General features: G+C 34.8%; 1 protein-coding gene across 1 annotated transcript in view; it reads right to left on the bottom strand.

Annotated features, from left to right (window-relative positions):
* Nucleotides 1–12,154, bottom strand: part of TASOR2 (transcription activation suppressor family member 2) — a 104,604-nt gene that overhangs the window by 33,221 nt on the left and 59,229 nt on the right. Inside the window, 4 exon segments of the mRNA XM_036760699.1 lie at nt 3,565–3,807; nt 5,446–6,153; nt 9,286–9,348; nt 9,441–9,513. Of these exon segments, the coding sequence (XP_036616594.1) occupies nt 3,565–3,807; nt 5,446–6,153; nt 9,286–9,348; nt 9,441–9,513 (1,087 nt within the window).

Genomic DNA, 12,154 nt, shown 5'->3' with positions numbered 1-12,154 from the left:
TATGGATTTTCAATAAAATAGAGGACTTTCAAGCTTTCTCAGTGAAAAGAGCAGAGCTAAATAGAAAATCTGACTTTTAAACACAAGAATCAAGAGAAGCATGAAAAGGTAAACAAGAAAGAGAAATCATAAGGGACTTATTAAAGTTGAACTATTTTGTTTACATTCCTACATGGAAAGATGATATGTATGATTCATGAGACCTCAGTATTAGAGTAGCTGAAGGGGATATACATATATACATAGAGGGCACAGGGTGAGTTGAATAGAAAGGATGATATCTAAAAAAAATAAAATCAAATTAAGGGATGAAAGAGGATTATAGTGAGAGAGGAAGAAAGGGAGAGATAGAATGGGGTAAATTATCTCCCATAAAAGTGGCAAGAAAAAGTAGTTCTGTAGGAAGGGAAGAGTGGGCAGGTGAGGGGGAATGAATGAATCTTGCTCTCATCAGATTTGACCTGAGGAGGGAATAACATACACACTCAACTGGGTACCTTACCCCACAGGAAAGAAGGAGGAAGGAGATAAAAAAGGGAGGATGACAGAAGGGAGGGCAGATGTGGGAGGAGGTAATCAAAAACAAACACTTTCGGAAAGGGACAGGGTCAAGGGAGAAAGGATAGGAAGGAGCAAAATATAGTCAGTCTTTCACAACATGAGTATTGTGGAAAGGTTTTACATAATGATACACATGTGGCCTATGTTGAATTGCTTGCCTTCTTAGGGCAGGTGGGTGGGGAGGGAGGAGGGGAGAGAATTTGGAACTCAAAGTTTTAAAAACAGATGTTCAAAAAAAAGTTTTTTGCATTCAACTAGGAAATAAGATATACAGGCAATGGAGCATAGAAATTTATCTTGCCCTACAAGAAAGTAAGGACAAAGGGGATGGGGGGCGAGGGGGGGAAGTAGGGTGACAGAAGGGAGGGCTGCCTGGGGAATGGGGCAACCAGAATATATGCCATCTTGGAGTGGGGGGGGAGGGTAGAAATGGGGAGAAAATTTGTAATTCAAACTCTTGTGAAAATCAATGCTGAAAACTAAAAATATTAAATAATTAAATAAATAAATTTTTAATAAAAGAGATCACTGATAACTTTGGAGAAAATTTCTATTAAGTGATGAAGTTGTAGGCTAGGTTGTGAGGGGCTTAAAAGTGTGAAAGAGCACAAGAAGTGACAGTAAAATGTTTTTAATACAATGTGCATAAAAAAAAGGAGAGAGATATGGGACAATAGCTTGGGGAAAATAGTAGTATTTAGGTAAGGTTTTTTTAAGGTTGGGAGGGACTGGAGTATGTTTGTAGGCTAAATGGAAAGAACTAGTAGATAAGAAGAGATTAGGAAGAGAAGAGATGTATGTGAGGGCAATATGCTGGAGATGATAAGAGACGGATGGGATTTAGGGTATAAGCACAGGAGTTGGCCTTGGCAAGGAGAAATGCCAACTCTAAAGGATGAGAGGGTAATCTATAAAGGGGTTTTAAAATGAAGAGAAGTAGAGAAGAGGAAGCTCATGGCAAATGGCCTGTATTTTCTTAGTAAAGTATGAATGAACTCCTAAGCTGAGATGGTAGAGAGGAAGAGAAGGTATGAGAAGTTTAAGAATAGAGAAGATTTAGAATGGCCGCTATGGAGAATAGGATAGAAAATCAATTAGGGGAGTAGTAAAAGAATTGCCTTCCTGAAGCTGAGGGCCCAGTTGAGGTTGGGTAACATAATTCTGTAGTGGATCCAATCAGCTTGTTTATCTAATCACCTTCCTTGAACTCAGTTCAACAGTATTAAAAATTAGGAAGAAAACAGTATTTCAATACTCTCTCTTCTTTAGCAATTTCATTCATTCCTAGGATTTCAACTATTGCCTTTGAACTGAAAAATTCTCATATACAGAGCTCCAGCCCTGATGATCCATGTCTCTAGTCAGGTGTCATACTAAAATCTCAATCTCAACATATCCAAATGATACTTTTCATTTTTGCCTTAGAATCTGTACTTTCTTCTGACTTCCCTTGTTGCTATCAGTGGTACCACGATTCTGACCTATCATAGCCAGTATGTCTCCAATCCTCTACTTCCCATATCTTTTAAATCCATTCTTTCCTCTCTATTCCCACTATGCCATCCTTGTACAGTCGTCAACACAACCACCTAGGGTATACAGTAACCTTCTATCAGACCTTTCAACTTCCAATCCCTTTCACTATAAACTAGTGACATAATTATGTAGTGTACAGATACTGGATTTGAAGTAAAGAAGGCTTGAGTCTGAATTTCACCTCTGACATGAGCTGTGTGAATATAAGTAAATCACTTAATTTCTTTCTGTAAAATGGGGTCAATGTTTGTGCTGTTTACCTCATAGCATTGTTGTGAGATGCTGTGAGGCTTATGTAAAATAATGTGCTTTGCAAACTCTAATATATGCATCAACTATTGTTATGATAGTAACTAGATTCGTCCCCAAGATGCTTTTAATGAACGTACAAAAGATAAGTTTACATCCCAGTACCTTTATTCAATTTAAAAAAGCAATTATTTTATCTAACTGTGCAACAATCTACATACTATTAAGTATAAAAGAATAATACCAAGATAGCATTTGTTCCATGACTGCTTCTATCAGAACACCACAGAGAAAGAAGAGAAGAACGAGATGAGTAACAATAATAAACCTGTCTTCCTTCTACATGGAAGCACTGTGGCATGATAGATTAGAAAGCTGGCCTCAAAGTCAAGAAAACCTGGCTATATGGCCCTAGGCAAGTCACTGAAGCTTTCACTGCCCTAGGAAACTTCCTCTACTATGACTTGTAATGAATATGCTGACCTGCCCTGGTGGAGGAAGTACTCTACAAGGAAATTTCCGACATCAGTGAAATCACAGATCCTAATCTTACGTACAGCTGTTTTATAGATCCGCCTGCTCAAAAGCCCACTATCTAATGACTTAAGCCCAGAATTCTTTCTCTGTCATTGAATCCCTCCATAATATAGTGTTGACAATTTTTCCAAGTCTTACCATTCCTTTCAATATATTCTATTCTAGCCATGCTTGGACTACTTGCTTAATATCCTATGCTTTCCCACTCCCTTGACTCTGCTTTCACTGTTCCCTACGCCTATCGTGGAGTTCAGGTAAGAGATCTGGGTCATATATGTGGATTTAGGCATAAGCTGTATAGAGGTGATAAGATTACCAGTGATGGTAACAAATGAGATCACTGAGAGAAGAGAGCTTAAATCAGAGCTCTGAGAAACAAACACATTTTTTGAGCAAGGGAGGAGCAACAGTAGTAGATGAAGGAGTCGTGTAACCTCTCTCCAACTCAATTTCCTCATCTATCAAATGGGGATGATAATAGTACCAAGGTCATAGAGTTCCTGTGAAAATCAAATTAGATAATATATAAAAAATGCACTGCAAACTTTTAAGGGCTGTACAAGTATCAGATATTATTAAAAAGTATCTCTAAAATTCATTAATTCCACTTGCTACCTTGCAATATTTATTTAGTCTGTAACTATGGAATTGTAATTCATGTGGATATGAATCTTGTCTTACCAGGTTGTAGTTGTTTTCTAATTCTTGGATTTTGGTTGCTTTTTACTATATTTACTCTCTGTTTCTGTGGAGGTTTTTTCATGGCTTGGTTAACCCTTGGCACAGTCTTGATTGGAGATGTTTCTGGTTTCTTTACCTTTTTAGCATTAGTTACCACTGGCACACTTTCAGAAATAGAAGTCTCTTGGCTTTTCTGATCCAATTTTGTTGTTTGTATAAACTGTGCTGTCAACACTTCAGCACCTTAAAAAGAAAGGACATTTTTTTTTCCGAAAGGAGGGTTCAGATTGAAATCAACATCAGAATGGTTTTATCACTTTTTAAATGACAAAAAACTTACTTAAATAGCTATTGGTTTTCTTTTTAAAAATAATCTCAATAACAATGAGCAAAACTTAAAATTTTGAGATTACAAAGCAACTTAAAAACTTAAAATTCCTAATGAAATTACATAAAGTACAACTATAAAAATGGCAAGGCACAACAATTCAGTGTAGCCTTCCAAATTAACAACAGTCTGAGAAACATTAGTCTGGCACAGATCCCTGAAGGAAAGAACAGTACATTTAAAACAAATGTATGTTGAAATTCGCAGGGCAGCTAGGTGGATAGAGAGCGCGGCGTGAAGGTAGGAAGACTCATCTTCCCGAGTTCAAATCCAACCTGGGCAAGTCACTTAACCCTATTTGTCTCAGTTTCCTCATCTGTAAAATTAGCTGGAGAAGGAAATGGCAAACTACTTCTGAACTTTTGCAAAGAAAATCCAAAAAATGAGGTTATGAAGAGTTGGACATGACTGAAACTGACCAACAACAACAAAATGTTGAAATTCATCTAGAAATTAAGGAAGGAAGAAAAGAAGGCATTTATAAGCACCTACTATGTGCCAGGCTCAACTTAGAAGGCAGCAAGGAAAACAACTGACATTCTGATAATAACTTAGGCTTAAGAACCATGGAGGTATATTTGAGAACAACTCACAGCATCAGTGAGAAGTGACATCAGCATGACAAAAAGTTTTTAACTACAAAAGAATTCACTGAAACGAAGTTCTTGAGAATTCTATAATACAAGAAGTGGTTGGGTATGCTGCAAGTCCCATATTTCTCCAAGGGGTTACCTGAGTCTGTTCCTACAATTCTGTGTGTGTGTGTGTGTGTGTGTGTGTGTGTGTGTGTGTGTGTATTCTCACCAAATGAGAATCTGGGTGTGTCTGTATATGTGCATAAATATGCTAAAATTAATGAATCTTCAACATCAACGGACTTTTTGAGACACATCTTTGAAAACAAAAATCCTGTGCCCTCAACTTTATACCTCTTATATTCAAAAGCATGGTTATAACTGGGGTGTATTAATGATTTAGCATCCCTTTGGTTTACATTCTTATTGCCTTCCACATAATCTGGAATTCAGGGATTCCTGTTCCTTTTGTACCTTGAATACAACATCTCCCAACTTTGGCATATTTGCTGGCTCTCTCTCATCCCCTCAACATTTCTATCTCCTGGCTGCCCTGACTTCCTTCAAATCTTAGCTAAAGTTACCTTTGACAAGAAGCCTTTTCCAATACTCAATCTTAGTGCCTTCTAAATTTTGAGATTATCCCAATTTATCCCATATATATCTTTTTATACATAGTTGTTTGTATGTTGTCTCTTTCATTAGACTATGAACTTCTTTAAAGTAAGGATTGGTTTTTTGGGCCATTTTTTGTTTCCCCAGGGCTTAACAGGTATCAGGTACGTAGCAGATGCTTAATAAATGCTTCCTGACTTAACTTATTCTCAACTGTACTCTTGATAGGTAAAATTGCTCAGGTCAGTTAAATATCTATTGATATTCACTGATATTTTAAAATTATATCAAAATGGAACTTACCTCTTTTCCTTTTCTGAGGAAATTGACCTTTTGCTAGCTTAACTGTGGTTTCAATGGTTGTTACAGGTCCTGTCTTTTTGGAGAAAGGTCGGCATAAGTTCACCTTTTTATTCTGCATCACAACTGACATACTTGCTTTTCTCTTCGGCTGGATTCTAAGATTTGATGCTGGACACAACTGTAGAGTACTCTCATTAGCCTTACCTGTCCCCTCAGAGTTTTTGTGTTTTTCAGTTTCATTTTTCATTTGAGCCTCTGAGTTGGCAAATTCAGGATTCGGAGGCATAAAGAGAGAGAAGCCAACATCACACACTCCATGAGAAATAGAAAAAGGTGATGGAGAATGCCCTGCTAGCAAATCCAAGGCTGTGCTTATTTCCAAAGCATAACCACTAGGATCTGAAAAGTAAGACTTCAGACGAGTTAAAGTCTTCTGAGTACATTTTTCAGAACGATGACCTGACTTAAATTCACTAGACAGTGTGTCAAATGGAAAAAGCTCTGGTTCTTCAAATGAATTTTGGGAAGACAATGATGAATTTTTGTTCAGTTTGGCAAATTCTTGGAAATGATGCTTCACTAACACATTTGGATGGACTTCTTCCTCCGACAAAAATTTCTTTGCTTCCAGTAGAGCACAATGAAGGGTAGGCAAAATAGGTACAACTCTCACAGAAATGTCATCTTCACATTTTGATTCTTTCCTACCTAAAATACATATATAATATATAAAAAATACATATACATATACACACATAATATACAGGCATATTAAATCTATAGTACAAAAACAATGCTTTAGATTTTACATATTCTGAAGTGGTGAAAAAAATGACTATAGTAAATTCAAAATGATAATCTAAACAGTGATAACATTATGTACATTTATACCTATTGGTGGTATTTAAATAATGGTAGAGAGAAAGGAAAATGAGTAAGTAAAAGCGAACTTTCAGTGAACTCCCAATTAAATAGGGTAAGAGGGACTAGCAAAGGGATAGGAACTGAAGCAGTAACTTCATTTGTATATGGAAATCCCAGTTGAGTAAAGTCTCTGTACCAATGAAGGTCAGCATCTTATCTGCAACTAATGGTCTTAAATAGTTGCCAATAACACAGTCAAATGCAGCTGACTAAAGCTGACCTTTTCCCTATTCCCAGACCCATTAACTGTCTGAGACTGACAGAAACATTATCACTAACATTATCATTAACATTATCACTCCCAGCCTCTATTTTGTAAATGTTCTAAATTCTTCCCAGTCTTTCTCTATAGACTTTCAGTAGTCATGCAAAACAACTTACCTTACAAAACTACAGACTATCCCAACCTTGTTGTGTCTGCAGTCCCTCTCCCTCTGCCCATTTGCTGCTCAGTAGAACCCAGTTTCAACTCCCTGACCCAAATAAAAATCATAATTTTTGCTCTATTGGCTGCTTTCTCATTAATTCAGGTTGATACACCAAGTGGTAAGGTTATTTGCTCAGTTACAAAGCTAGTATGTGTCAGGAGTGGAACTTAAACGAAGATCTTCCAGTCTCTAAGTTCAACTTTCTATTCTCAATCAGCACTCTATGTCACACTGCCTCTCTAAGGGCTAATTAAAACTCCTAGCAGTGGTTCCCAAAGTGGGTGATACTGCTCCTGGGGGTTACTAGACAGATCTGGGGAAGCAGTAGGAGCTTTGGGTGCAATTGAGGGCTGTTGAATAAAAAGAAGGGGGTGGTGGAAATATAAGGAAAGAGAAGAAAATTTTGAAAAATCATTTATACATGTTTCATCTACTGTATAACAAAGTTAAAGTTGTAGCGATTACATTATTTTCCAAATAAACACACAAAATGCAAGTTATAACTGCTCAGTGGTCTGCCAACAGGTCTTAATAAGCAAGTGTTGGCAGGAGAGCGCTGGGAAGTTGGGGGGGGGGGGTCCAGAATGCATCAGCAGGAATATGTGAGTGTAATGACTCATTTACAATATGATATTATATGTCTACATGATGCAATATTGAGTCATCAAAATTTCAATACAGGGAAAAAACTACAAATTTACAATAAGTTATTAAATTTAAGTTGCGTCATTTTAAAAATTGTATTTTTTTGAAATGATGCAAATTTTTTTTAAAAACTGCTATTAAAAAAAGTAGATTTCAGGGGCAGCTAGGTGGCGCAGTGAGTAGAGCACCAGCCCTGGAGTCAGGAGGACCTGAGTTCAAATCCAGCCTCAGACACTTGACACATGTACTAGCTGTGTGACCTTGGGCAAGTCACTTAACCCCAATTGCCCTGCCAAAAAGCAAAAAAAAAAAAAAAAAAAAAAAAGTAGATTTCCAGGAGGGTGCTAAGTAATTTTTTTAAAGGGGGTAGTAGGTCAAATAAGTTTGGAAACGTCTGCTCTAAACAATAATCACTTAAAAATATAAGAGAGGCAAAAAGGATCCAAAAAGATCATTTTGTTGTCACCTCATCCTACTCTACTTGAAAGTAGTATTAATTTAAAGGGAAACCGCCTAAAGGTAAACAAGAACACTAAGAAGAATGAGAAGTATTGATGGTCCCTTCAAGTTCTACAGCCTGTAAGACAGACAAATTGTGAACTAGATAATCAGCTCCTAGGAATACCATATTTAGAACTCCCAATAATAGTGAATTGCTATCAATATTGCTATCAACTGATAAAACCCCAAGGAGGTTCAGGCCTATCAAATTCAATAACACACAAATCTATTCAAAAGAAATGAAAGTTACACATCCACTTGGAAAACACCAAGTAAATATAAAAAATTCCTTAAGACAGAATTATAGTTTCCTTAAGTGACATTAAGTATGCTGTGTAAAATAGGATAAATCAGATGCATAAGAAGAAAAATGTAGTCAGTTATTTAAAAATTATTTCCTTTCTAGTTTCTTTCCCCTTCGAACTCCCTCCACAGTCTCTTTTGAAAATTAACTGCATAGAACCAAGAGAAAGAACAATGCTACACTGACAGTAGCTAACAATGATACTTTATAAGGTATTTTCTAAGCAATTAATATATGCCTGAAATAGAAGTGACATAATTGTGAAAATCTGTTTGTATCATAATGTTATGGTATTTTTGATGTTACTGGTGTTTATGCAGAACTAAATGAGAAAACTAAGAAAAATGGTTTCCACCTTTGCATTGGTTGTTCATCATGCCTGGAGCACACTCACTTCTCATCTTACTTCTTGGAACTCTTTGTTTCCTTCAAAACTCAACTACCTTCTATATGAAGCTGCTACTGATGCCCTCTGCTTGCTAATGCCCTCCTCCCCAAGCTGGTATTTACTCTGTATATACTATACTTCGAATATACATATATGTGTTTTGTACATATTTACAGAAGCATAAGTTTCTTCCTTCCTTAAATGCAAAGACTTACTATTTCACTTTAATTTTATATCCCCAATGTCTAACACAGGGGCTGACACACAGTAGGCACTTAATAAATGCTTGATTGGCTGATTAATGAATATCTATCAAATGAACTAACTGGGGAGATGTGGTTACTCAAGAAAAAAAATTCCTTAATTTTTCTATCTATGCCAAAAAAGGAATATTAAGATGGTCTGTCATCAAGAACATGGAAAAAAGTCTCATTACGTGTTGATGCACAGGATAATGCCATGTTCAAATTATATATAAATAGCATACATATATATTATATATATATACTTATATCAAATTAGATAAGGAGGCATACTAATACTTTTTGTTTTAAGAAAAAAGCTTATTTCTTTTAGACTAAATGAAAATAATGAAATATTCTATTTCATCCCTGTAGTGAATCCTAAGCATATCCCTTAATTTTCTATACCTGTTGACAATGATGACGGGAATAAAAACAAGGCATATAGGTTCATATGTTCATCACCAAAATCTGTAAAAGATTAAAGACATAAAAATGTTAAATGCTGTGGCATACTATGAAAACAAATTAAAAATATTTCTTTCAAAATGGTTCCTCCTTACCTGTGTCCCACAGTAAGGCAGATGATGTAAGCAAAATGAGAAACCCTTGATCTTCTAAACATTTTATAATTGCCTAAAATATATACCAAAAAAAAAAAAAAACAACCACATGAAAATGAATCGCTCTCCTCATATACCACACTTTAACTGACATTTCTGCTCATGAAAAAAAAAAATGAATGACAGCCCTAAAAAAATTATGTATGTTCAATCAATAGGAATTTTCCCCCCTTTCCTGAAGTAAAAATGTTCCAAGATTTTTTTCCTTATGTCCCTGTTAAAACTGCACAAATATCCTTCTTTATTGCTAACTGTTAAACTACAAAAGTAAAAGCATACCATTAATCAGAGGTACTAATAGTTTTGCTTCAATGCCTTTAAGGATCTATTTTCTAAGGGGACTTGTTGGAGTTTTTTGCACCCCAGTCAAAATAAAACACATCCTTTTTTTCTTTTTTAAACGCTTCACAGTAGTGCTAAGAGTAACTGGTTACCTGCCAAGAAGAAACTAAATGGAAATCTCTAGATTACATCGGAGCAATTATTAACTTCTCCCCTTTTAAATACTACAAAATTTAAGGATAATTAGAACAATGACCTTGTATTTAAAGTCATGCTTTACATTAGTCAAATCATGGAATGTTAATGTAGGAAAGAACCTTAGTGGTCATCTAATCTAATTTCCCATCCAGTATAACAATACCTTTAACAATATCACTGACTTTAATGTATAGCAGTCACTTAAATACCGTCCAGAGATAGAGTACTCCCTTTCTATACAAAGTGTAGTCCATTATCAAGACAGCTCTATATTTTTATTAAGTTCTCTTATTTTGAGCCCAAACCTGTATTTTTCCTTACAAATTCTACCCGCTTGTCCTACTTCCACTAAGTACAGTATTGTATTCACTTAACTTGGGATCTGGTCAATAACTATTTTAATAAGGAACAGATTAATCATATATTAAAATGCTACACCTAAAAAATTTAAGTGGAACATTCCATATATGGTATAGGTCTCATATGCAATGATAAAATTAAGCATTTATTGCTTAACTGATTAACTAATAAATTAATTAAAGCATTTATCTCTTGTCTACCTGGACTGTTTGCCAAAATAAATACTACCTAATAAAGAATGTAATAAAATGTTTAAAAACCAATTTTTTGCATTTTGAGGATAGCTAATATAACATATTCAAATTACAAGAATGCCAGATGAGAGAGGGAAAAAGATCTAGCTGTAAGGAAAAGCTGGAAAGAAAAAAAAAATCTATGGGTCCAGATGGATTCACAGGGAAATTCTATCAAACTTTTAAACAATAATTAGTAGCAATACTTTGCAAATTATTCTCAAAAACTGAAAAAGAAAAGCACCCTACCAAAAACCTTTTTATGAGACAAATATTGTCGTAATACATAAATCAGTTAAACACAGAAGAAAAACTACTGGAAAATTTTAAACAAAATTCTGTCAAACAGACTACAGTGATTTATCCAAGAAATCATTTATTATGATCAAGATGGGTTTACATTAAGGGTTTAAGGATGGTTCAACATTAGAAAAACAATCAACAAAATTAATTATATTAAAAACTAAGACATTTAAAACCATATGATCATCTCAACAGATGAAGAAAAAGCTTTTTGACAAAGGGCAGCACTCTTTTAAGCTAAAAACCTATAAAATATAGGCACCGAAGGATTTTTTTAAGATAAAAAGCATCTATTTAAAACCAAAGGTAAGCATCATATGCAATGGGAATTCACTAGAACATTTTTCCAATAAATATGAGAGTAAATCAAGGATGTCAATGTTCACTCTCCCTAGCATTATTTAATATAGTACTGGGAATGCTAGCAACAGCAATAAGACAAAAAAAAAGAAATTACAGGCATAAAGATGGGTAAAGAGGAGAAAAAATATCTCTATAATTTACAATTTTAAGGCTAGACCAACCAAATTACCAAGAGTACATTTTATAGAACTTGGTAAAATAATAACAAAATTAACTCGGAAAAACAAAAAATCTAAAACATCAAGGGAAATTGTGAAAATAGGGACCAAAGTTGAATAGCACTTCCAAACCTGAAACTATATATAGCAGCAGTCATCAAAACCATCTGGTATTGATTAAAAAATAGATAGATCAATGAAATAGAGGGGACAAAGAAAAATCAGAAATAATGGAACTCAATAATTTAGTGCTTCATAAATTGGAAAACAAATTAGCTACAAAAAAACTTATTTGTTAAAAACTGCTGGCAAGACTAGAAAGCCTGGCCAAAATTAGCATTAGATCAACATATTATATTCCACAATGTATTCTAAATGAATATACAACCTTAATATTAAAAGATCATACTATGTTCTAAAATATTTATAGCAGTTCTCTTAGGATTGCAGGGATGCCTATCAATTGGGAAATGGTTGAAGAAGTTGTGGCATTCGATTGTGATGGAATACTACTGTGCTATAAGAAATGATGAGCTCAATGACCTTAGAAAAATGTGGATAGACGTGCAGGAGATAACGAAGAGCGAAATGAACAGAACAAAGAAAATACTGTATACAGTAACAGAAAATTTTTTTAAGAATAACTGAGCTACTAAGTCATTTTGACTTATAAATACCCAAATTACAGGACATATGAAAACATTATCTGCATCCAGAGAAAGAACTGATAAGTAGAAGTATGTATAGAATGATTTTA

Source organism: Trichosurus vulpecula, chromosome 5, assembly GCF_011100635.1.
Source record: "Trichosurus vulpecula isolate mTriVul1 chromosome 5, mTriVul1.pri, whole genome shotgun sequence".
NCBI lineage: Eukaryota > Metazoa > Chordata > Mammalia > Diprotodontia > Phalangeridae > Trichosurus > Trichosurus vulpecula.
The sequence above is the reverse complement of the archived record's forward strand: the minus strand, read 5'-3'. Positions and strand labels throughout refer to the sequence as shown.